This window comes from Nannospalax galili, unplaced genomic scaffold (genome assembly GCF_000622305.1).
Source record: "Nannospalax galili isolate Female #2095 unplaced genomic scaffold, S.galili_v1.0 scaffold951, whole genome shotgun sequence".
NCBI lineage: Eukaryota > Metazoa > Chordata > Mammalia > Rodentia > Spalacidae > Nannospalax > Nannospalax galili.
In genome coordinates, this window is record NW_008329324.1 from 1,031 (window position 1) to 28,367 (window position 27,337).

The window sequence follows — 27,337 nt, forward strand, 5'->3', positions numbered from 1 at the left end:
ATGCACGCCATGAGGTCCGCTACTGCCACTCCCCTCAGTAGGTCAGGATATTACTTTTTAAAAAGATTTTATTTATTTAATGTGTATGTGTGTGTACCTGAGTGTTTGTATGTGTACCACGTGAGTGTGGTAGTCTGTGGAGGTCAGAAGAGGACATCAGATCCCCTGGAACTGGAGTTGCAAACAGTTGTGAGCCACCATATTTGTTCTGGGAACTGAACCTGGGCTAAGAAGTAAGCACTCTTAAGTGCTAAGCCATCTCTCTAGCCCCAACGATATTACTTTTTGCTATAGTTTGTTTGGTCTTTTGAGATAAGGTGTCATGTAGCCCAGGCTGGCCTCAGATTAGCTATCTTTGTAGCTGAGGATGATCTTAAACTCGATTCTCCTGTGTCTACCTCCCAAGTACTGGGATTATAGGCTTACCCTTCCACACCCTGCTTATGATGGTAGTTTCATTCCTACTTTGTTAGTCGGCATTGACTATAAGGCCCATATATTATTTCTTTTTTATTTTAAAATGTGTGCTCTGGGGCTGATGAGATGGCTCAGCAGGTAAAGGGGCTTGCTGCCTAAACCTGATGACCCTGGAACCTGCATCAAAGTGGAAGGAGAGAAAACCAACTCCACAGAATTGTCCCCTGATCGCCTCACGTGTGCCATGGTATGTGTGGCCACGTACACATCATGGTGCGGCCACACACACATTATGCAGAGAACAACCTTGGGTATCGGTCTTTGCTCTCTATGTTTGAGATAGGTCTCTTTGCCACGTATGCTCTAGGCTGTCTGTCTTGTGGCCCTCTGGGGACTCTCCTGTCTCCACTTCCCATGCTCCTGTGGGAGCTGGGAAGTCAGACTTGTGCTATCTCATCTGGCTTTACATTCCTGGGTCTTTCTTGACTTTGGTGTTAAAAGTCTTCGGTGTTAAAGGTCAGAGTTTTTATTCAAACTAACTCTCCTGCTGAAAGGAATAAGGTATGTTACTAGCAGTAGATGAAGAGTGCTTTTTAAAATCACTTGAAAATATGAAGCGATAACAGAATAGTGGAGAATTGCCAAGCCAATGTTTGGAGCAAAGCCAGAGTTTAGAGAAATAAGGGCAATTCCAGCAAATTTGCCTTAGAGACTCCAGTCCTATAGGGTGGAAGGAAGGATTGAAGGAAAGTTCTGGGGCTCATCCAACTCCCATACATGAACTTAGAACCACAAAGGGCTACATTCCTAGAGAAGAATGAATCAGCTCACCTGCCTGCATTCTAGGGGACTATGGGAAGGTTGTCCTGGTACTGACAGAGGTGCATCAAATGTAAAAGGCTGAGGCTACAGACAGGCCTTCATACTGACTTGTAGTCCAAATCTATGCAGTGCATAGAAACCTTGATCACTGCTTGGTATACCTTCTTTGGTAAGGCCACTAGGCACCTGATAGAAGTCAGTTAACTTCTTTTCTCAAGGAATGCATCTTCTTAGGTGTTTGGAAAGCCCTCCATGTAAGTTTGCCATTTTTGTTTTGGTATTGGGGGTAGAACATAGGGCCCCCTATATACTAGGCAAGTATTTGACCTCTGAGCTATGAATTCCCCAGCCTTTTTTTTTTTTTAACCTTTTTATTTTGAGATAGCCCCTCACTAAGTTCCTTAAATTTGTAATCTTCCTACTTTAGCTTCCCAAGTAGCTGGGATTTCAGGTCTGTGCCACCAGTCCCAGACCCACAAATAAGTTTTGAAAGGCAGCAAGCACCAAAGGTAACTAGGCATTCAAGGAAGTGATTTCAGAGTAAATGACACTTAGAAGTTTACTTAATGATAATTCCTCTGTATCATTAATTTTTTTCTTTTGAAGTGATTCTAAAAAGCTAGGAGTTGGGTAAATTACAGTGAACCTTGGAATCTGGTCACTTAAGTTTTTGGCTCAGTGAAAGGACATTGTAATCAGTAATTTCATTCATCTCCATCCTAATTTCTTTGTGTAGCAGTCTGAGTATATTCCATTCACCAAGATGGTTTAACAAGGTCTGACCTAATTACTGGCAAAACGTAAGGTTGGGATTTGCTCATGCCTTGCATGGCAGACTGTTCTGCAGATCAGAAAATCAGCAGAAATCAACGTTTCTTTTCTTCCATGTAGTACTCAGATAATCTGTTTTAGGAATTTCTGGATAGAGCGCCTAACTTAAATGTTTATTTTGTCCTAACTTTAAAGGCAGTAAGCAAGAGATCAGAGATACCGTCCTTCCTCCAGTCTGAGCCTGCCCAGAACCAGTTGTTTTGTTTCTATATTTATCCTTTATGCATTATTTAGTTGACATATAAGCTTGTCAGAATATAACTGTGCAAAATACAGTACATGAGTTTTTTTTTTTTAATTGAAAATTTGGGGGCTGGAGAGATTGCTCAGCAGTTAAGGGCACTGGCTGCTCTTTTTTAAAAAAATATTTTATTTATTATTTTTATTTTATGTGTATCTGTGTATTGCCTTCATGTAGGTAAGTGCACGCATGTTGTGCAATGCCTGTGGAGGACAGAAGAGGTTGTTGGATCCCTTGGAACTGGAGTTATGGACAGTTGTTAGCTGTCATGTGGGTGCTGGGATTCAAACCCTGATCTGCAAGAACAGCCAGTGTTCTTAACTACTGAGCCATCTCTCTAGCTCCGGGCACTGGCTGCTCTTGTAGAGGACCCAGATTTGGTTCCCAGCACCCAAATGGCAGCTAACAGCTGTCTGTAACTCCAGTTCCAGGGTATCCAATGCCCTCTTCTGATCTCCACAGGCATTGCATGACATGGGTGCACTTACATACAGGCAATACACTCATATACTAAAATAAAAATAAAATATTTTTTTAAAAATTGAAAATTTCATGCATGCATATAATTAATGTGTTTTGAACACATGAAATTGGGAATAGTGGGGGGATATGAGGGAGGGATATGGCTTAGGGGACCCATAGATAACCGTTTTGTGTTTTTCCTCAGGTGACGCAGACAGAAAACATTGTAAATTCAAGCCTGATCCCACTATCCCGTCGGCCTTCAGTGCGCTCAATGAGGACTATGTTGCAAGTGGCTGGTCACGAGGACATATGGCACCAGCAGGAAATAACAAATTTTCAAGTGTAGGCATATTTCTGAGAGGGATGACAGTGTGGGGCTGTGGGACTTAGAGATAAACCTCTAGATGCCAGATCTTAAAACTTGAGAATATCCTTGTCTGTCTGTCTCTCCTCCAACAACTAAATTCTAACTGTAAAGGGGAACCGAGAGGCCACTGGGAGCTCAAGCTGCTCATTTACTTTTTCTTTTCTATTTTTGATTTTAGGCTTTATGTATGCTGGGCAGACGTTTTACCAGTGAGCTCCACCCTAGCCCTTAGCTTGCTCGTTTTTATTTTGAGAAGTTTCAGACCTGTACTACAGCTGGAATAGTAATGCATCAGTCAGTCTCTAACAACCTCTAATGTTGAGAGCTACTGCTTAAGGAGTTGGTCACAGTGGTAGAAGCAATTACTTCCAGATCACTGTGAAGGAATGCAATGAGGTGAAGCCTCCTGTATGTACATTAGACATGTGAAGTGAATGAAGTCATGGTGGCTAGACACTTGGGAAGCAAGGAACTTTTCTCAGCCAGTTTTAAACTAATGTTTGAATTAATGTTGATCTGTGACAAGTAACTCTGCTAGAGGCTTAAACTCAGGATTTATTCTTGGGCTTTAAAATATTTTATTATTTTTGTTTTATGTGTGTGAGTGTATTGCCTGCATGTATGTAAGTGCACCTGTGCCATGCAGTGCCCGTGGAGGTCAGAAGATGGCATCACATCCCTTGGAACTAGAGTTTAAAGATGGTTGTTAGCTGCCATGTGGGTGCTGGGAATCAAACCCGGGTCCTCTGCAAGCGCAGCCAGTGTTCTTAACCTCTGAGCCATCTCTCTAGCCCTGTAGTCTTGAGCTTTATATTAAAACCTTTAGTCCTTGGAATCTATAAACATCAGGAGTTTGGAAGTTATAAATGGTAAGCAAAGCCGGGAACAACAAGCTAATAATTCTTATTTTTTCCTTTTTTGAGATAGAAGCTCGTGTAGGCCAGGCTGTCCTTGAACTTATATAGCTTAGGATGGCCCTGATTCTCCTGCCTTTACCTCTTAAGTACTAGGATTACAGATATATCACTATACCCAACTTCCAACTTATAGTTCTTTTTTTTTTTTTTAATTAGAAACATTTTTATTTATCATGTGTGAACACATGTGAGCCATGGTGCACATGTGAAGACCAGAGGACAATATTGTTATTATTGGTTCTCTCCTTTCAGCTTTAAATAGGTTTCTGGGGATTGAACTTGGGTCATCAGGCTTGTGTAGCAAGTGCCTTTACCTGCTGAGCCATCTCACCCATGTCCTTTAGTTCTTATTTTGCATAATCGCTATAGAGTTTTCTGTCCTGGAATACCTGTGACTTTCACTTATCTAAATAAGTATTAGTGGGTTGGAGATTGTAGATCAGTGGTCGAGTGCTTGCCTGGCTGAATAAGGCCATGGGTTAGATCCCCAGCCCTGGTGTGGATAAGGAACTGGTTGTCTGGGTCTGCTTTGTGAAATATCTTTAAGGGGAAGACATTTCAGGATAACATGCTGTTTTCTTTTCACAGAAAGCCATGGCTGAAACCTTTTACCTTTCTAATATTGTGCCGCAGGATTTTGATAATAATTCTGGATACTGGAATAGGTAAGCTGTGGAAGGTGAATGGTGTGACAGGAGGCTGCCTTGTGTATCTGCTGTCTGTGTTTTTCAGACGCTGTCCCCACTGAAAGGCCATTGTCTTTGCTACATTTTGGGAATATAGCTTTGTGTGGGAGAACAGACTTCAAAAGCTAGCCTGCCTCTTTGGTATGTTTGCCACTGCTCAAAAGTCAGATTTTGAGAGAAACTACCCAAAATAATATTCCTGCTAATAACTGAGGCAAGGTATTCAGGAAAGGCACTTTATTTCTTTATTTGTCCTTAACCTTTTGTTTATGGAGACAGTGTCTCAGCTGTCCAGTCTGGCCTTCAACTTGTGTTTTTTGTTTATCGGTCTCCCGAGTGCTGAGATGACAGGTGAGCACCACCCCTCCTGGCCTGTTCCTGATCCTTTTAAAAGAAAAGTTTGGGTACAGTTCAGCATAGCCATTAGCCATTTTTTGGTGGAAAATCATCTGGGCTTTTTACCTTTTTCTGACATTGTTAACAAGTTCTGTTAGTTTGTCCTGTTAAACATCTAAGATTAGCACTGATTAAGGTTGTTTCAGACAGCTATGCTTTTCTCATATAGTACTTAGATAATATGGGGTGTCACTGAGTGGTAGACTACTTGCCTCAAATGGGCAGGGATTCTGGGTTCCATCCTCAGTACCACTAAAAAAGAAAAGAAAAGGAAAGGAAGGGGGGGAGGGAGGGAGGGAGGGAGGAAGGAAGGAAGGAAGGAAGGAAGGAAGGAAGGAAGGAAGGAAGGAAGAAAGAAAGAAAGAAAGAAAATACCCCATACTTAAAAGACTTCAGGGGCTGGAGAGATGGCTCAGCAGTTAAAAGCACTTGCTGCTCCAGAGGACAGGAGTTCGGTTCCCAGCACCCATGTTGGGCAGCTCACAACTACCTGTAACTCCAGCTCCAGGGGATCCAATACCTCCTTCTGGCTTTCCTGGGTACGTGAGCCCACATATGTATGCATATATAAAAACACACACATACATGTAAATAAAACGAGTCCTAAACAACTTTAATAGTTATTAATCATGGTAACATATGTTTTATCTAATATACTCTCCCCACCTCAGATTACAACATATGACTTTATTAATATATATTTTCATGAGAAAATTTTGTTTTAAAATGTTACCCATAGTACTATTATTACCCCTAAAAATATTAACCATAATTTTTTGTTACTAGTTCGACAGTATTCAAATTTCTCCGGGTATCCTTTTGTTGGTAGTGGTGGTATTCAACCAAGAGCTGTACCTGGGTTTAGTTGGCAGAGCTTCTCAATCCCTTTTCAAGGTTTTCCTTCCCTTTTTTCCTTCTAACTTATTTGTTGGAGATATGGGATGTTTTTCTGGTCGTGTTTCCTTCCATGTTCTGTTTGCTGATTGCGTACCTATGGGAGTGTTTTGACATTTTTCCCTACCTATGGGAGTTTTGGACATTTTCCCCTAAAGGATATCTTTGTAGGGAAGGAAAACTTTACATTGTAATTGGGTATTTGCTCTATAAAAAACTAACTTGATTTTGTGTTTTAGATAAGAGACTGAGGAGTGGTGACAAATATTGTTCTCTCCTTTAGAGACTTTCAAGGCAGTATCTGAATGTACATATTACTCCTGTGTTGATATCATGCTGTGAACCTAAATACACAGCTCTCTGGAATAATTGTATAGCACTGTGCCATGTAGGTAGTTTCCACCGGAGACAATTGAACTTTATGAAGGTCAGAAAGTAAGAGAGACTGTTGTGTTACATTCCATAAGGGAAATCCAAGTTGTTAATATTTTTTTTGTCTTCTTAGGAAAGATGTATTATGCTGAAAAGTGTAAATATAAAAGCAATCACTAAGTTCTGTCTAGTAGTCTTTCTTGATTATGTCAGTACGTGCTAGAAATAGCTATGTCTTAGGAAGTTGCAGTTTAGTTTTTGACTTTTATAAGTGAGTGAAAGGAGGTGTAGTCTCAGGAGTATTGCAGGGTGCAATTTTATCTTCAGCTTTTGAAATGGGATGAAATAGAGTAAGATGAATGTCTACATAATCTTGATATTCTTTAATAATTTGAAGCCCAACAGACTGCATTTTTTTTTTTGGTCTTTTTGAGACAGGGTCTCCTTGTAGCCCTAGCTGACCTGGAACTCAATATGTAGACCTTGAACTCACAAGAGATCCACTTGCCTCTGCCTCTCAAGTGCTGGGACTACAGGCATGTGCCACCACACCCAGCCAGACTGCATTTTTAAACAACTTACAACGAATACATTGGCTCATGCAGCCAAAGGATACTTGATTATCTAATGAAATTTCTTTAGTATTGTGACAGCAGGTTGTCAAATCCAAACATATTTGAATGTGATTATCTCCCATAAGTTGAAAGTGAAATACTATTCTCGTTCTCTATATTATGTCAAAAATTAAAAGCTGGAAACCTTAAAAAAAAGTGCATATTAGAACTACTTGGCATTTTTATCTGGTAAATTTGAAAAAAAAAAGTTTTTATATAGTAAATTCCAGTATTGTAAAGACTGGTGAAATTGCTAGGTCAAATTTTGGAGTTTAGAGTGAATTTATGTAGTATGGTTAAAAATGTTAAGTTGGAGCTGGAGAGATGGCTCAGAGATTAAAAGCACTGGCATTGCACACAGATGCACTTACATACGTATAGGCAAAATATTCATACACATAAAATAAATAAGTTAAAATTTAAAAATATTAAGCGTAAGTTTTAGATATCATGAAGAATCATTAAAATATTCAGTAATTCTAATATTCAGTAATTCTGTCCTTTGAATTTATCTTGAATTAATATCATATTGAAGAAACATTAAAATAAACACATAGTTAAATAAAGTATATTGACTTTGTCAGAATGATATGCAACTCTTAAAAAATACTTACTTGAAAACTATGGCATAGACAGTTTTTGTTTTTTTGCACTGCTGGGGTTTGAACCCAGAGCTTTGTTGCAGGCTAGGCAGATCCTTTAACTGAGCTATGGCCCTGATAAATGTTTTAACAAAGTTTCAGTTCTGGACATTGTTTATTTATTTTTTATTTTATGTGTATGAGTGTTTGCCTGCATGTATCTAAGTGTACCATGTATGTGCACCGCTTGTGGGGGTCACCACATAGGTGCTGGGAACTGGTCCTTTGTAAGAACAGCAAGTGCTCTTAACTGCTGAGCCATCTCCCTAGTACCAACTTTTTTTTTTTGAGACAGGGTTTCCCTGTAGCCCCAGCTGGCCTGGAACTCGCTATGTAGACCAGGCTGGCCTTGAACTCACAGAGATCTGCCTGCCTCTGCCTCCTGAGTGCTGGGATTAAAGGCGTGCACCACCACGCCCGGCTTGCACCAACTTTTTGACTCTTAATTTTTTTCCGGTAAAACTATAGGGGAAATCATTGCTTATATGATAATAATGTTTTCTGCTATATTAAGTTGTTTCTCTTTTTTTGAGTCAAGGTCTTAACTATGTAACCCTGGCTACCTTGGAACGGCACTCACTTGTAGACTGGACTGGCCTTGAACTCACAGATCTGCATGCCTTTATCTTCCTGAGTGCTGGGATTAAAGGCATGTGCCACCATACCTCCCTAAGTCAATTTATTAAGTGAAATATCTTGGTGTCTTTTCCAGGGAACTGATAGGGTTTGATGCTTTGGATGTATGCCTATGAAAATATAACACGTTTTTGGTTTGTTTTTCAGAATAGAAATGTATTGTCGTGAACTAACTGACAGATTTGAAGATGTTTGGATAGTATCGGGACCTTTAACCTTACCTCATACTGGAAATGATGGAAAGAAAGCAGTTAGTTACCAGGTAGGGGCTTGTAGCATTCAAGCTTATGTCGTTTGTGGAAATCACAGTATCATTTGATGTTCTATGTTTGACTTCATTTATTCAACATTTATTGAACACCTATTAGGGCTATAGTGGGCATAGTGGATACAGTGATGGATAAAGCAAGATGCTTACAGTTAGAGGGAGAGAGACATTCAGCAGCAATCTACCTTGAAGGGTAATCTTTGGGGCTGGAGAGATGGTTCAGCTGTTAAAGAGCACTGGAGCTCTTGGCAGAGGACCTGGGTTTGGTTCCCAGCACCTGCATGATAGGTGACAACCATCTGTAATTCCAGTTCTAGAGGAGCTGATGCTCTTTTCTGGCTGCCACGGGCACTGCATCCATGTGGTACTTTAACATATATGCAGGCAAAACACTCATACATATAAAATAAAAATAAATAAAATATTAAAATATATATATATAATCTGAGATTAATGCAGTCTCCCAAGTGCTAGATTATAGGCATGTGCCACCATGCTCAGCCAGAAATTTGGATTTTTAAAAGATGAAGTTTCAGGGGTGTTTTTGGTCTTTTTGAGACAGTGTCTCCCCGTACCCCAGCTGGCCAAGATCTCACTATATAGACCATGCTGTCCTTAAACTCACAGAGCTCCGCCTGCCTCTGCCTCCTGAGTGCTGGGATTAAAGTTATGTGCCACCACGCCTGGCTAGTGAAGCTGTTTTTTACATGGAAGACACTGGAACACTTTGTAGATGAAAGGAAACAGGTGAAATGTATGGGAGCATGTGATCAGTGGTGGGAAAGACATGCGAGAGCAGATGCTGTGAAGACTTCCAGTGTGGGGTTCTTAAGCATCGCAGAGACACGTCTCTGCAGTGCATCTGCAGTGCATCTACGGAGCAGAGTGCTCTGCCCACAAATCGTAACACTGAATGTCACCATGGAGAAGTACCCCGAGGATTCTGCCCAGAGGGTGGCTAAAGTGACTCACTACACTTCAAGGTCAGTGTAGGGCAGGGGAAGAGGCAGAACAAAGAGCAGAGATGTACCTGGGGGGGACACTTAGTTCTGGGAAGAGTATATATTTAGTAAGTGCTGGTTAGGTTAAGCAATTACGAAAGTCTGTGATTTCAAACTTAGGAAGCAGATTCTGAAAAGTAGATGAACAAACTTTGGAGCCTGTTCTGTTGCACCTGACTTGCTCATGATGACTGGATGTGCCATGACATGTAGGTATCCAGTGTCTTCACACAGGTTCTTGGAATAGCCTTCTTCATTTTCTCACATGCAGTACTGATCCAGTCACCTCTGTTGGTGGAGTGGGAATGGTGGAAACTTGTTTTCCAGGATACCACACCCTTGTAGAAATCCAGTAATGCTAAATGGTGGTGAAGGAAGGCAGAGAATTAGTATTTTAAAATTAATTCATTTTAAGTTTTCTGACCAACTTGCTAATTTCAGTATTTTTTGTAATCTTAGAACTAAAAATGTGTGAAACTGTCTGTATTCTTAATTTCCAGATATAATTATTCTTGACTTTGCTAAATCTCCTTCACTCTTATCACCAAAAAAGATTGGTGACTTGTCACATGGCAGCTAACGACTGTCTGTAACTCCAGTCCCAGGGGATCTGACAGCCTCTTCTGACCTCCACAGGCACTACACGACACGGGTGCACTTACTTACATGCAGGCAATACATGCATACACATAAAATAAAAATAATAAAAAAATTTTTTAAAAAAGATTGGTGACTTGTAAACCTGGCACTTACTTATGCAGGCAATACATGCATACACATAAAATAAAAATAATAAAAAAATTTTTTAAAAAAGATTGGTGACTTGTAAACCTGAGACGATGGAGTTGCCATTTTTTTGTGTGTTTTGCTTTCATAAAATTGGGAGATTTATACGACTTGTAGTAAAAGAAAATTTTACATAGTATAAAAAGAAAAATTAACTCTGTTCAGTGTCCTACATGGTTTTGTGTGGTCTTTCTGTTAACTATGTGTTGCTCACATCAGTAGTGGAAATTTTTTTCAATGTTTTGCTTTTCTTGTTGAATATAATTTGACTACAACCTATAAAAACATGTGTCTCCTAGTTCTTTGATGAAAAGGCCTAGAAGTAGTGACATATTTTAGCCATGAACAGGTCTTGGTTTCTGAGAAATCACCTCTTGCTGAAAGGTTCTAGCGCTTTAGAGAAATGACTGATTCTAGAGCTGGTACAGGGAAAGTTCAAAAAGGGAACATTTTGTGCCAGAAAGCAAGGAAGTGTTCAGATGAGTGGCAGGAGCCTGTTGGAAGAACAGAGACCCCAGCTTGAAGGAGCACCCACCTGCCACAGCTGTGACTAGAGATGAGGATGGATCATAAGCCTATAGAGTTAAATATGAATCCATACTGTTTTTAAAATTTTTATTTATTTTCATTTTATGTATGTGAGTGTTTACCTGCGTGTATGTGTATGCACCTATGTTGTGTAATGCCCACGTAGGCCAGGAAAGGGTGGGATCCTTTATAACAGAGTTACGGATAATTGTTAGCTGCCATGTGGATGCTGGGAACTGGACCTGTGTCCTCTGAAAGAGCAACCAGTACTCTTAACCGCTGAGCCATCTCTGCAGTCCCAAGAATCCATAGTATCAATAAATAAATACATGGGTTGTCAGGCAGAGTTTTTCTTCCTGAATAATGTCAGCTAATAAACCCACAGGAATGGAAGTTGCACAGATCATTTCACAGCTACCACAGTAACATGTGATTCAGGCAGGCATCATGAGTGGGTGCTGAAACTAGTGGAGGTTTTATCTTCCCATAAGTTATTTAATAATCAAAAAGTTGAGAAATGATAACTTTACCTCCTTAAGAAACGATCAGGTTCATGTTGCCAATAATGGGACTTCCTGAAGCTGCACCTCCGGTGCAATGTAGTGAGCAGGAAGATCACTTCTGTGTGTGCCGTTTCTGCTAAAAAGCACAGCATTGAATTCCATCTTGTGGAAAAAGACAAACCCCAGGTGAATCTATAAAACTGGGACTGTGCTTCATGAAAGACAGGGGCTGTGTCGTGAAAAGCAAAGGCTGGAAAGCCAGCTGTTCCTGATTAACGGAGACCAAAGAGTCATGAAAGAAAACGTGCAGTGTGATTGATCTCGGAGACAAGAACCAAAAGGGATGCTTTTGGGACAGTTGGCCTCGTGCAGTTTGGAGACTAGATAATTGCATTTTATTTTGTTTTATTTATTTTATTTTATGTGTATGAGTGTTTTGCCTGCATGTATGTAAGTGCACCCATGTCATGCAATCTCGGCAGAGGCAAGAAGAGGGCGTTGGATCCTCTGGAACTGGAGTTTCAGATTGTTGTTAGCTGCCATGTGCTGGGAAACAAATCCATTTCCTTTCCAGGAGCAGCCAGTGCTCTTAATCGCTGAGCCATCTCTCCACCCCCTGTACTTCCATGTCTTGACATCCATATTCTTAGGAATTACAACCTGAAGTGTTGGGGGTAGAAGGGCATGGCATGTCTGTGAGTGAATCTAAAAAAAACTTAGGGACAGCAGAAGAAAGAATGATAAAGAAATCAAGCAAAATATTAACAGGTGGTGACAATGAGTGGAGAAGAGAGTTCTTTGAGTTTTTACAAATTCTCTTTGTAATTCAGAACTGAAAAAAATATAAAGATGGTGTGTATCTTTTTTGTCTCAGTTCTTATACTGGACATATAAAGCTGTCAGTAGACTAAACGTGGCTTCACTAGTTTATCAGTTTCTAGCAGCCTGTCAGCTCTCCTTGCTGTGTGTGGCATCACAGTGATCAGATATGGGAGGCAGGTCTTGGTTCTGTTTATTTTAGAGCCTTGGTGGCTGCAGGTCTTCTTTTCTGGACTTCTGAGGCCTGGAAATATTCCATGTCTCTTTTAAATTATAGGGCCAATTGATGCTAACATTGGCCAGTCTTTAGTTCAGTAAATCTTGACATGCCTGTCATGTGGGAGGAAGGTGTGCAGAACTGTAAATGATAGTCCCCAAACTATAATTCTTGATTACTTTCTTTTTTTTAAACATTCATTTATTTTTGGTTACAGGTATGTGCGTATCTGTGTGTTTGTATGTGCACGTGTATGTAGGTGTGGTTGTGAGCTGCCTAATGTGGGTGCTGGGCTTCAAACTCAGGACCTCTGCAAGAGCAGTAATGCTCTAAATTGCTGAGCCATTTCTCCATCCCCATTCCTCTTAATTTCTTTAAATAAACAACTTTCATTAGTTCTCTTTCTTTTTTTAACCTTTATTTATTTTTATTTTATGTGGTTGAGTGTAATGCCTGCATGTATATAAGTGTACCCATGTTATGCAGTGCCTGTGGAGGTCAGAAGAGGGCATTGGATCCCCTGGAACTGGCATTACAGATGGTTGTTAGCTACTGTGTGGGTATTGGGACCTGAACCCAGGTTCTCTGCAAGAGCAGCTGGTGCTCTTAACTGCTAAGCCATCTCTCCAGCCCATCTACCTTATTTTTTGAGATAGTCTCTTCGCTGAACCTCTAATTCAGCTATTTGCCAGCCAGCAAGCCTAGAGATCCTCTTGTTTCCTCCTCTCTAGTGCTGGGATTACAGGCCGTGCCACTGTGCCTGACTTTTACGTGAGTTCTGGTGGATCAAACTCAGGTCTTCATGCTTGCATAGCAATCACTTTAACAAATGAGCTATCGCCCCAACTTAAAAAGTTGTGAAATTAAATACTTATATTGAAAATGTTTAATCTTGATGCTTTTTTTTTTTGTCTGTAACTCCCAAATTATTTTTGAATAAGCTATTTATGAACTGTGAGTTTGGACTTTAAAGTTTTATTATTATGGAGCTTTGTATGCATAGTGTGTCTATGATAAGTCTTCAAGTACTATGCATGTGAAAGTAAATGACACCATCATGGAATTCAGATGGTGCCTCTTCTAGTTTGTTTTCTCTTTTGTTGTGATTAACACCATGACTGGAAGCAACCTTGGGAGGAAAGGGTTTATTTCATCTTATTCTTCCAAGGCACCGTGCATCTTTGAGGGAAGTCAGGCAGGAGCTCAGGGCAAGAATGTGGAGGCGGGAACTGGAGCACAGACCTCGGAGAAACACTGCTTACTGCCTTGCTCCTCTGGTCTCTGCTCAGCCTGTTTTCATGTACAACCTAGGACCACCTGCCCAGGGGTGGTATCACCCACAGCGGGCTGAGCCCTCCCACATGGCACAACAGTCAAGAAAATGCCTCATGGCCATGCACACAGGCCAGTTCCATGGGCACAGTTCTTCAATTTGAGGTCCTTCTTCCCAGATGCATCAAGTTGACAACTGAAGCTATCCAGCACATTGCCAAAGATACGAGATACAAAGGTAGTCTCTCACTGTGGTTCAGTCCACTGTTCAGTCTTCTGGGTCTTTGATGGTTTGTCTTTTGCCTCTCCCCTCTCCTCTCCTCTCCCTTCCCCTCCCCCCTCCCTTCCCCTCCCCTTTCATTTCCTTTCCCCTTCCCTTTCCTTCCCTCTTCCCCTTCCCCTTTTCCTTCCCCCTTCCCCTTTCCCTCCCCTCCCCTTCCCTTCCCTTCTTCCTTTTTCTTATCTCTTTTTCTTTTCTATGAAGGATATGTGTATTGTTTTTGTTTGGTTTTGTAAAATTTTATTTTTGAGGGGTGTACATGTGCCATGTGACTTCTGTGTGTATGCAGAAGTCAGACAACAGGTTTTAGGGGTTGAACTCAGGTCACCAGGCTTGCATGACAAGCACCTTTACCTGTTGAGCCATCTTACAGGTCTTGCTTTTTGGCGTTTTTAGATAGAGTTTTCCTGTTAACCCAGGCTACCTTCAAACACATGATCTTCCTTAGTGCTGGGATTACAGGTGTGTGCCAGCATACAGGACTTTCTGTTGATTATATCTCAGAATAAAGAGGGATACATTATAGTTTTGGGTTTTTTTTGTGTGTTTTTTTTTTTTTTTGGTCTTTTTGACATAGGGTCTCCCTGTAGCCCCAGCTGTCCTGGAACTCACTATGTAGACCAGGCTGGCCTTGAACTCACAGAAATCCACCTGCCTCTGCCTCCCAAGTGCTGGGACTACAGGCGTGCGCCACCACGCCCGGCGCATTATGGTTTTTAACTTTGGTTTGTCAGTTATTATCAGTTATTTCACCTGTAGGAAATATATAAATTTTATTTAATTCACTTCCTGTATTGCTTCAATTCTCCCAGTCACACATTTAATTTTGCCTGTAGCAGCAAATGTAAAACAGGTGTCCTGTGAGCCATCTAGCACATAGAAATATTCTAACTGGGTGACAGTATGTTGTCTGTGAATTAGTTGGTAATGTTAGTAATTGGGGTATTTCACATAACCCCAGATTTTAGGTTCTTTTAATCTACGAGGATGAGAATAAGTTGATTTCATTAAAAAATGAAAAAAAAACCTAAAAAAACATTTCATTGAAATAAAAGGAAAACATTATATATTAGATAATAGTATATGAAACAATTCTCTATCTGTAACAAATAAAAAACATTCTTCAACCTTAAATGCATTGATGACAGTTGACATATATAAACACTAGTGTGCAGAGTTACACTAGTGTTCATATATGTCATGAACACTAGTGTGTAGAGAAGAGGGTCCACTTAGATGGGGTACACATTTCTCAGCTCAGCCTGAGTGCTTACCTGTCCTACTTCACTCGTTTGCATTCCTGTCTGGCTCTTGTTGGCCCTTGAAATTATGATCTTAGGTCTATTGAAAATACAAACCAACATTTATAGTATTATGTATATATAAGTGTTGTTTGAACCTATAAAGAAGTAAATATAATTCTATATCATTAAGTCTGTGCCACTTGAAAGATAAGTATTGCAACCAACAACAGAAATGCTGAGATGTGGAAGGTGAAGGTGGCGGGATATTACGATTGCTGTTTTAAGTGTCTAGTGACACACTTGTACTTTCCAATTCAGATGATTCTGATCCTTTAACCTTGAAAGCAGTAGCTTTTTGAAGGTGTTATTTATTCCTGGAGCCTTCTAACTTTGTTTCCTTCCTTCTTTCCCTCCTCTTCCTTTCATTCAATACTTTTAATTATTTATTTGTGCAGGTTTTGCTGTGTTGCCCAGGCTGGTTTGAAATTCCTGGGCTCAAGTATTTCTCCTGCTTCAGCCTTCTGGGTCTACAGACACACACCATTTTACCCAACTATTCCGTGAGATTTTATGAAATTTCTGGTGTGTACCTGCAATAGCTCCGAGTGCTTCTGATCCAGAATAAAAAGACAAACAGAATCCTGATGGAGCCAACAAAATCTCATGTAGAGGGGCTAGAGGGATGGCTCAGCAGTTAAGAGCACTGACTGCTCTTGCAGAGGACCCGGGTTCAATTCCCAGCACCTACATGGCAGCTACTAACTGTCCTTAACTCCAGTTCCAGAGGAACCTGAAGCCCTCTTCTGACCTCCGTGGCATTGCACGACACGGGTGCACTCACATACATGCAGTGTATAACTCATACACATAAAAATAAATAAATAAATAAATAAAATATTTTAAAAAATCCCATATAGAAAATGGTAAAGGATTGTGGAAGAGGAAGCAGGGCGAGAAAGGAAGAGGAAGGGTCTGCCCCTCGGGAAGTGGCCCTGAGCAGAAACTGAAGAGAGGGTGCAATCTGGATGAAGTGGAGAGCTTTCTAGCAAGAGGACACAGCAAGTGTAGAGGCAGACAGGTGAGGCTGAACCTGATACTCAGTGAACAGTGTCTGCTCAGCATGACCAGGGCAGAGTCAGCATGAGAGAAGGCAGTGAATTGGGGGAGATGCCTGGATTGTGCTGATAGGACGTTCTTGCAGGGTTTTGGTCAGGAGAGTGGTATAATCTGGTTTCTGTTTGTAAAACCTAGAGTGGCTAGCTGCTTGTGAAGAGAGCAGGTGGAAATAGGGGAGCAGTTAAGAGGCTAGTGGAGTTCTCTAGAAATAATCACTGGAGGGGTGTAACACATGAGAAATGTCCGACTTAGACCTCAGTTTAAGATAGGAGCTTCCTGGGGTTGCCTGTAAAACAGGAGGAAAAGTCAAATCATGTTCGCAGCCAGAGATGATAAGACCAGAGAGGAGCAGGTTAGAGGATAGATCTAGGCATTGTGCTTTGACTTTGTAAGTTTGAGGTTACTTGATGTCCATGTGGAGGTGCTGAGTAGGTAGGATATGAGTTTGGATCTGAGGAGAGGTAGTGTGGAGATCAGCTTGGAAGTGGTCAGCACACAGGTGGTATTTACAGCTAGGGTAAGCTAAGTGAGTTTGGATGCAGAGAGCAGATTACATCATTCCCTACCCTGCTGCACTCAGGCTTCAGAGGGCATAAAGAGAATGATCAGAAGAGTCACAGGAGCAGCCGGAGAAAAAACAGTGGGAGAAAAAACGGGGAGGGTGGTCCAGAGGCTGAAAGGATATTGTTGTAGGTGCTTTGTGGAGAGAGAGAAAGAGGGCTTTTCTTCCAGGAAGCAGTTTTCTTGTGCATTCCCATCCAGAGTCTGAGCCCCAGCACAGTAAGGTTTTGCCTTTTATATCATTCTAGCCTCTTTGTCTCCCGTACATGGTAGCATTTATACTGCTTGAATATTCTAAGGCTGCAGGGCTGTGACATTAAGACTACAGGAGTGTAACAAGTCTGTGCATGGGTGCATTGACACTAATTAGAACACAGAGCCTTTTCTTTGTTCTTTTTTTTTTTTTTCCTGGCCCCCAGGGAACTCCTACCACAACAGCATTCCAAGGGGAATGAGCAAATGACAACTGACCATTGAGCAGGTTGTCTTAAGTCAGCTGTCCGTCTGCCATTCTTTCATTACATTTCTAGCTTAGTTTCACTTTATCTTACGTTCCCCAGCCCCCCTTTCTTTGGTTGTGTTGGGGTATATTCTCAGAGTCTGGAAGAATCATTGGATGGTAAACTTTCTAGTGTTTACTTATCTGAAAATGTCTTAAGACACCAGTAATGGGGCTCCGAAATCTGTGCATATGCAGGCTCACTGGGGCATTTTCTGTATGTCGTCAGGTTTGAGAACCACGCCGGTAGAGCTTCACCCCGGAGGCAGAACAAGAACATTGCTTTTGTTGCACAATAATTCTGCAGATGGAGTTTTCAGTCACACACCTGGATCATAACACCCTTTACTCTCTGGGGACACTACTTCCGGAATGACAAACGTCTGAGCTCTGGCTCCTTCCAACTCGTTCTGTCTTAACTACATTGCCACTTCCATTTTTCATCTTCCTGAAGTTCATGACAGTTCTCAGCCCATTAACATACTATTCCGCATTCCAAGCACTTTCCTGACTGTCTTTTAAATCTCACTCTGGCCAGTGTCTGTGCATGTGATGTGTGCATGTGCACATCATATGTTTTAGAGTGGAAGGAGAGAAGAGCAAAAACCTGACTTCAAGCTGCCTTTTTGACCTGGAAACATTTAATCTTTATTTGTCATGTGTTTGCAAAGCCAATTAATATTTGGGAAAATAAAACATTTTTATTATTAAATTATTACATATATATTTTATTATTTTGTTATAGAACAGTGAAAAGAACACAGAGCTCTCCTCTGTCTCACCCAGATTCACTAGTTGCTGACGTTTTCCATGTCTGTTCCCTCTTCCGTGTAGATAGGCACACGCCTCTCTTTGTTACTCTGAACCATTGAGAACTGGTTGCAATGAACTTGTCTCTTTCTTCCTATAGTCCATAGAACAGAATAATGATCACATTTATGAAATTAGACATGTAAGAATATTCTCTAATATTGGTCCCCATTTGAATTTCACGGGTTGCTTCGATGATGTCCTTTATGCAGTACAGAATCTCATCCAGGTGTGTACGTTGCATGTAGCTGTCATGTTCTCTGGTTCCCTTTAATCTGAAGTGGCTTTTCACTCTGTTTTTTAAAGCATTTTATTTTGTTTATATTTTATGTGTATGAGTGTTATGCCTGCATGTATTGGTTGTACAGTGCTCACAGAGGCCAGAAGAGGGTGTTGGATCCCCTCGAACTAGAGTTAGGGATGGTTATTAGCTGCCATTTGGGTGCTGGGATTCAAACCAGGGTCTTCTGCAAGAGCAGCCAGTGTTCTTGACTGCCAAGCCATTTCTCCAGCCTCTTACTCTATTGTTTAATGAAAAATTTTAACAGATACAAGCCAGTTGATTTGTAGCACATCTTCCCTTTAGGTTTGCCCATTGTTTTCTTCTGATTAGCTATGGTTTAGGTAGATAACCACAGCCTGCGGGGGTGGGGGCTTGTGTCCTTCAGGAGCACTCCACAAGGAGGCACATGATATCAATTGTCTTTTTTTTCAGCATGTTAACTTTGGTTACTTGGTCAAGGTGGTATTTGTCAGGTTTCTTCGCAATTTCTGCCTTTGAAATTAATTTGTAATCTATGGAAATACTCTGAGATTATGTGAGTGCCCCTTGCTGTTTAAATTTACCCAGTAATTTTAGCATCTACAGATGATTGTTGCCTGGATTGTTTACTGCGGTACTTGTTAAATGATCATTGTATAATTCTTATTTGTTCTACATTTACTAGTTGCTATTCTACTGTTAGAGCTTTTCCTTCAATGTCAGTGGTAATACCTTGATTTTATATAGTGTGTTTTATTCCGTTTGTTGTGATTATTTTGTGATGTTCAGCTCGCCCAGATTTGTTTTTCTTTTTTTATTTGTTTTTTGAGACAGGGTCTTCCTGTAGCCTTGGCTGGCCTGGAACTCACTATGGAGGCCAGGCTGGCCTTGATCTCACAGAGCTCCCCTGCCTCTGCCTCCTGAATACTGGGATTAAAGACGTGTGCCACCACACCTGGCTAGATTGCCTAGCTTTGACTTGTGGGAGCCCCTTCAAGTCAGGTGTTCTTTGCCTCATCTTTTTTTTTTTTTTTTTTTTAATCAGCTGCTTTCTGGTATAAGGCTATATTCCAGGGTCATCTTGGCCAACCTGCCCTCAGCCATCTCCCCCGGAGTCCTGCTTCCTTTTTGTGGAGATTGATATTTAGACTCTAGGATCTGGGTGACAAGTTGACTCTTGAGTGTTCACTCTGCTGTTTGGCTTGTCATATGTGCTCACCACATTTATTTTTAGCCCTTTATAGTGGGTGGAGAAAGCTCAAAGAGCAGAGCATGTAGTCTCCACCTTAGTGGCTCACAGTCAGGAAGCCCTTTCTTCCTGTTGCCTATGGCCCTGTGTGCTTCGAGAAGGCTATGTACAGACCCTGCTTACTAGCCATTGTACGTTATGTGTATGCTCAGAAAGTTCAGTGTTGACAAGACCCTATCTCCAGGGTCATCTAATTTTCATCTTCCTCAGAGACCTATCGTGTGCCACTTTAATATATTTTTCACTAGCAAATTTCTCTGTAATAAGATAGCTTTAGTCAGTGTTGGCATTACTTTTCAGATCAGACTTGATTTCAAGTAAAATTTTGAACGTAAAGCTCTTTAGTATATCTATTAGCATAGAGCAAGAGATAGTTTGTATTGAAATTGGGGAAATGTCTTAAAGTTCTTTCTATTTTAAGAATTTATTTGGGCAAAATATTTGTGTGCACACATTTATAAACTTGGGGGAGAATTTCATTAAGGAAAACACATGGGTTGGGGCTGTGATTAGGCAAGGAAATGATTCAGGAAGAGGCAAGGTCTGTGCTGAGAAACAGTGAATTAGAGCATTCATGTAGGAAAGGAGACAAAGAGAGGGAAAGGTTTGGGCTGGGTGGCAGAAACCTTGAATGCCCAGCTAACAGATTCAGGTAACTCTCTAGCAAGTGGGGCCTTTTGAAAGTAGCAATTTAGAATAAAACATATGTGGATCCAGTGATGTCCTTTAGTGGTGCTGGGAAAGGGGACAGCATTGCACAGCCCTGAGATCAGTCTGCTCCTCTTAAGGAACAAATAATTTGAATTGTGAATTTTGGTTTCCAAGGGACTGCTTGGTGATTATACATATAGAATGTTTGGGAAGGGTTTTGTTTTCTCATTTGGCCATTTAATATTTATTGCTTGTTTACAGCTATACTCTGAACCTTACTTTAGGATTTGGACCCAACAAAAATGGGGTATTTACTTAGTTTTCTGTCCAGACAGTGAATCGTTTATGTTTAGACTTTGGAGGAAGTGAAGTAAATGAATTGGCATTTATTCAGGGCTGTGTATACTCAGCAGCATGTAAGTAGCTTTATGTATGCTGTCCCAGTCCTCATTATAACCCTTACCAAAAAGTAGCAGCGATCTTTTTATAAACAGGGACATTCAGGATTGGAGGGGTAAAATCCGGGTCATATAGCTCACCGTTGTCAAGGGGAGAGCCAAACATGGGTCTTTGTGACTTTTCCAGGGCATTGTCCTTTGAGACGCTCAGAGGTCTGGCAAAGGGGGACTATGGTCTTCCAGCACAGAGCGAACTTAAGACCGTCAGGTAATGAAAGAAGCCATGGATGGAGAGTAGTTGCAAGTAGTATTTGCTAACATGCAGAAATAACAGAAAATGGGCCAAGAGGAGGGTTCCTTATAGCCTGGCAGAAATGTCTGTTAGAATCTGTGGGTGAGGATCAGAGCACTGCAGAACTTGAGTGAATGTGAGCCTCCAGGGAGATTAGTGGCAGTGATTTTATCAGAAGCAAGTCATCTGACAGCTCTAATCAGAATTACCCCCTTTATTACAGTTGAGGTCACCCATGTGCTTGCTCTGATGTGCCGGTTCCAAGAAGAGATTGATTACAGATAGGTGAAGCATACCCGAAGATTTGGGCTTGAACACTTCGGTGACCTGACAAGAGAGTTGAGCGGCAGCTCTCTTGGCTTGGTGGTGGTGGTGATGTGAGCAGTGTTTAGCAGCACGCCCTTCATAGCACTGCAGTCCAGATTCCTACCAGTTCTTAGAGAGGGGGAAACTGGAAATGTGCCCTGGGAATTTTGAGGGGAAAGGGAGCATTTTTCTTTACATCTCCTGTTTTATGGTTTAGAGGAAGCTTTTGTTCATTTCCATGTCTGTTGGTTGTAGTTGAAAAATAAGTTCTTCCTGGTTATCTTCTTACCCTAGCTGGGATGGTCTGGGAGGACAACACTTGCTTTGCCATGAATGAGCAGGGTCTCACTCCATTGCCTCGAGCAGGTGCCCACTGGAGAGCTCTGTCTTCAGGTTTGCGCTGCCTTACCAACTGTCAGCTGGCTTTGGGGTGACAGGACTGACCACATCCTGCTGCTGCCTTTTTTCACCCAGGCCTCCTCACTTGCTCCTTCTGGCCTCTTAGGTGTGGATGGTTTCCCCCCTCTTTTTTTTTTTAAATTTAAAAGTTTATTTATTATTATTTTAAAATTTTTTATTGAGCTCTTGCACATTTCATTCAACAGTTTTTAATCAAATTTAGACCCCCTCCCCCATCCATACCTCCCCAGCCCCCCATCAGACCTCATGCATTTATTTAATGTGTATGAGTGTATTGCCTGCGTGGACGTAGGTGCCCTCGTGCCTGAGGAAGTCAGAAGAGGGCGTCAGATCCCCTAGAATTGGAGTTACGGATGGTTGTTAACCACCATGTGGGTGCTGGGAATTGAACCTGGGTCCTCTGCAAGAACAGTGTTCTTAACTGCTGAGCCATCTCTCCAGCCCGGTTCCCATTTTTTCCAACCAGCATATCTTTCTTTTACATGATTGCCATTTTAAGGGTGTAGTGTCTTGATGTGTCCCAGAAGTTTTATTTTTGTAACTGATTATTATTTTTTGTCTTACTGGGGCGGGGTGTCACCAAATACATTTATCTAATTATAGTAGGTACCTGTTTTTTTCTCCAAGACACTGCTTAATAGCTTCATTTAAGGCACAGTAACTCTATATATGACATTAAACCTGGCATTTATACAGGCATAGTCTGTAGTGTTTCTTCCCAACTTCTTCAGGGACTGGGGCCAGACTTTGGTTATGATGGGGATAAATTGTTGTTTCTGTCTTTTGGAAGGAAGGAAGTAACTTCAGGTTACAAATGAGTGCCAACGTATAGTTGTTACGTGTATTGGGTTTTCTAGTCACTTCCAGTTGATTTTCAATTTTTGTTTGTCTTGACAAGTTTGATGCTTTTGAGTAATTTAATAGTAGCAAAGGTTTCCTTTGTAAAGTATTTTTATACCTAAATCTTCTATGAAAAGGGTTGTTGCTGATTTACTGATACTAAAGTCTTGGTTCATGTTAAGCCATATAGAAATCCTTTGCTGCCATTTGTGTTCAACTTGATTTCTTCTCCTGAAACCTGCTGTCGACTTTTAACTGATCTAATCTTGATTGAGCCTGGGTTTTTCCACAATTCCTCAGTAAAACTTTTTTTTGTTTGTTTGTTTGTCTTGTTTTGTTGCAGTTGGAAGCCTGATTTTTGAGTGACACCCACTACATAATTAGCTTTTCACATAGGTCTCAATGAGTTTTAAATATTTGTTTGTTTGAGCAGTGTCTTATATAGCTCAGGCTGGCCTTGGACTCCTGATCCTCCTGCCTCTACCTCCCAAGTTTCTGGGATTATAGATGTACACTACCATGCCCAGCCTTTTTTTTTCTTTTGTAAACAAGCTAATATGTCTTCATAACAGTTGTATGAGGGAGGCATTTGGGGGAGTGCTGGTGCCTCTTTTATAAATGAAGACACAGGCAGGTGGGTATGAAGTGCAGTTTGGTGGCAAAGCGAGAGCTTGAGCAGTTCTCTGTCTAGTCCACTGAACTTCTTTGCTTCAGTATTATATGCTGTCTATGAATGTTTTCTGGGAGTCTTCTGATTTTCCTCAAAGTAGGAAAAATTTATATGCATTGCTCAGTTATCTATAAAGAAGATAGCCCTAAGATATTTTAAGATTTTTTAAAAGTCTTAAGTCCAAGGAAGAAACAGTGGGTTTTCTGAATTTCCCAAACAGATCCGGTCTCTGTTTCAGGCCTGCTGAGAACAAAGTAGACTGCAGACAAGGTGCTGAGTGGGTTTCATGTTTCCACTTATTTGTAGGGTTGTATTTCACTCTTTGAAATACTGTGAGGAGGCCATGACTGGAAGAGTGAACCTTATGGTTCTGAGTAGGAATTTCTGTGTCCATGAGGTTTTTCAAAATTATGTCAAAGACTAGAGCTGTAGCCCTGGCTTCAGTCCTTAGAACAGCAGTAATGGAGGTCCTGTAGCTGTCATGAGTTTTAAAAAAAAACCCACAAACAAAATGTCAAACTTCTATACCTTTGGCTGGAATTTAATGAGCTGAATTCGAAGCTCTGGTTGGTAGCAAATGAGTGTGACCAGTTAATTATTTTTGAAAATTTAAGATTTCTTTTAAAGTCTTAAGTCCAAGGAAGACTTTGTGGACAAAGAGCCAGTGAGGAGAGATGATCAAATGAATGGTGTGGAAGGCCTCCCAAGGGGTTCTTATGCTGGCTGCAGTAACGTGGAAAGCCCACCAGGTGGCACCAGGAGTTTGCTTACCGATTGGGTCTCAGCTGCTGCTTAGAGCATTTGAAGCCCATTTCAACTTACATCCTCTTGAGAATATGGCTCAGCTGTATTTGTGCCCTCAGTTTTGGTCCCTGCCCCCTTAGTGCTGTTGTTTATAATCTATTTTATTTAGCATCTAGCCACATTCTGCCTATAGGGAAAGCTGTGGGTATTGGCTCCCTCTCAGATGATAAACTGCTAAAGAGCAGGCCAATGCACTCCTCTCTCTCTCTCTCTCTCTCTCTCTCTCTCTCTGCTTTGTTTTCTTTCTCCTTCCTTCCTTCCTTCCTTCCTTCCTTCCTCTCTTCCTTCCTTCCTTCTCTCCTCCCTTCCTCCCTTCCTCCCTCTCTCCCTCTCATTCCCTTTCTTCTTTGTTCTGATATAGTACAGGGTCTTCCCAGTAGCTCCAGCTGGCCTGGAACTCGCTATGTAGACCAGGCTGGCCTCAATCTCACAGAGATCCATCTGCCTCTGGAATGAAAGGCATGTACCATGCCTGGCTCCTATTTTAATTTTTAAAAATGAGACTTGTAGTCTAGGTTTGCCTTGAATTCACTGTGTAGCCAAGGATGATCTTGAACTTCAGATCCTCCTGCCTTCACCTCTTGAGTGCTGGGATTACAGTCATGTACCATCTATATCACCATGCCTAATTTATGGAGTGCTGGTAGGTCAAGCCCAGGGTTTCATGCCAGGAAAACACTCTACCAACTGAACTATTCACTAGCTCCAGTTGCACTTCTTGAAAGCTTATTCCTGCTCTAGATTTCCAGCAGTGCCAGCCAGGCTCAGAACCCCTGAGCACTGCTCAGTTAGCACTTATTGGCCATCTGTGATCCCCGTTTATAAGCCCATTGTGTGTGATCCCCATTTGTATGCTCATTGTGTGTGATCCCTGTTTGTATGCTCATTGGGTGTGATCCCCATTTGTATGCTCATTGTGTGTGATCCCTGTTTGTATGCTCATTGGGTGTGATCCCCATTTGTATGCTCATTGTGTGTGATCCCTGTTTGTATGCTCATTGGGTGTGATCCCCATTTGTATACGTATTGTGTGTGATCCCTGTTTATATGCCCATTGTGTGTGATCCCCATTTGTATGCCCATTGCGTGTGATCCCCATTTATATATGCACTGTATGTGAACATGTAGATGGTTACCTTCAGAATTTATGTTGTCCTGATGAACCTGCCTATGTTTCTAGTGTCTGAGGTGAGGATTTTGGGCTATAGATTGTGTAGGTTCATACATTTCCCTTTGAATGAACCCTGACCAACCACTTTCAGCATGTTTGAAGACAGCTGGTTATAGAAGTTTTTCTTGTGCTTGGATCTCTCCTGCAGTTCTACAGGTGGGTGTGGAAGTGGGGCTTCCATGTGTGACAGACAGATGGCCACGGAGCTCCTGGCCACAGTCTGGGTGCTGTGTAGACAGGAGTTTGTAAACTCAGAGAATAGTCCTCTTTCATAGCTCTCATCTCTGCCTCAGTTGGGCTCCCAACAGGGAATCCTGTAGCTGGCAGAGCTGTCTGATCAAGAAAGAAAGCCTGCTGACACCAAGGAAGGCCTGGGAGGGGCAGAAGGGCCGTGAGCATGCTCAGCTGGGTCGTGTCATTTTATCAGGGACCATTAAGGAAATGGATGTTCAGCTTTTGTGTTTTAGACAACAGATGAGGCTTTTAAGCATATTGGAAGGACATTTGACGAGGTTTCCTAATAATGTTATTTCATTAATACGGCCAGCCTACAGGGGCAACCAGTTGTTTTCTCAGCCTGACCCTGCCTCTGCCTTCTTCATTGCATGACCACCTTTCCAAAGTGTCTCATTCGACAGCATAATTCAGAAGTTCAGGGTTTGATAGTCCAAGAGCATGCGAAACTAAGCAAGAACATTTGAATCTATTTAATCTAATTTCAAAAAGTGAGCTGCATGCCAGGCATGGTGGCACACACCTTTATTCCCAGCACTCGGGAGGCAGAAGCAGGTGAATCTCTGTGAGTTCAAGGCCAACCTATTCTACATAGTGAGTTCCAGGCCAGCTGGGGCTACAGGAAGACCCTGTCTCAAAAAGACCAAAAAAACACCAAAACAAAACAAAAAAACAAGTGAGTGCAGTCTAGCTGATCCAGATGCTATTGTTGGTTGGTGTGTCTACTGCTGCTTCAAAGGCTGTCAGTTTAGTTTCTTGGTAAGTTTGATAAACCAAGCCGATATGTTTATTGCTAGAACTGGGAATGTCTGAGTGAGCAGCAGTTTAGACCTTTGTATGTTTAGAGCAACAGAAATTCTGATAAGGAGATAAAGAGAAATGTATCTTTGGGGTAGCGTTATTTTAAAGTCTGTGGTCAGAACTGGCCTTTAAGATATTCTTTTCTTTGGGTCTCTTTCATTATCTTTGGCATTCATCAGGATAGGGTGAGGTTGCTTATAAAAACCATTTTGAAAAATACATCTAAGAATCATTGACAGACTCGGGAACTGTTGCAGAAACCTATATCACTAATTTGGCTGCATTGTTTTTAGGTGATTGGCAAGGACAACGTGGCAGTCCCCTCACATCTTTACAAGGTGATCCTGGCTCGAAGAAGCGAGGAGTCTAAAGAACCACTGGCACTGGGGGCCTTTGTAGTGCCCAATAAAGCCATCAGCTTCCAATCTCAGTTAACTGAGTTCCAGGTGAGCCTCCAGGACTTAGAGAAGATGGCAGGTCTGGTGTTTTTCCCCCATTTGGATAGAACTTGTGATATTCGGAATATTTGCTCTGTGGACACCTGTAAGCTCTTGGATTTCCAAGAGTTCACTCTGTACCTGAGCACGAGGAAGATCGAGGCAGCCCGTTCTGTGGCCAGATTGGAAAAGGTTCTGGAAACTTTGAAGGACGCAGGCATCGAGCCGGACGAGTACTTCCTGAGTCGCTATAAGAAGAAACTAGAGGAACTCAAAGCTAAGGAGCAGCCATAAGCGCAGTGAAAAAGCCATCCTAGTTTTCATCTCTGGTTTTGCTAATCACCTGTAATGGAGCAGGTGTGGCTCTCCAGGTAGATGGAGTTCAGCAGCTTTGCTCCTAAAGAAATGATGGAGGGGCTGGAGAGATGACTCAGCAGTTGAGAACACTGACTGCTCTTGCAGAGGACCCGGGTTCGATTCCTAACACCCACATGGCAGCTACGAGCGTTCCTTAACTCCGGTTCCAGGAAAATCTGAAGCCCTCTTCTGACCTCTGTGGCGTTGCACGACACGGGTGTACTCACATACATGCAGGCAGT

At 41.6% G+C, this 27,337-nt stretch overlaps 1 protein-coding gene across 1 annotated transcript; it reads left to right on the forward strand.

Annotated features, from left to right (window-relative positions):
• Exog (exo/endonuclease G) lies at positions 1–27,269 on the forward strand. The gene is made up of 5 exons (XM_017798927.2): positions 1–37; positions 2,979–3,118; positions 4,649–4,725; positions 8,447–8,561; positions 26,595–27,269. Exons 1-5 carry the CDS (start codon positions 1–3, stop codon positions 27,030–27,032), a joined length of 807 nt encoding a protein of 268 aa, XP_017654416.2. The 3' UTR covers positions 27,033–27,269.
• Positions 27,270–27,337: the final 68 nt, after the last annotated feature.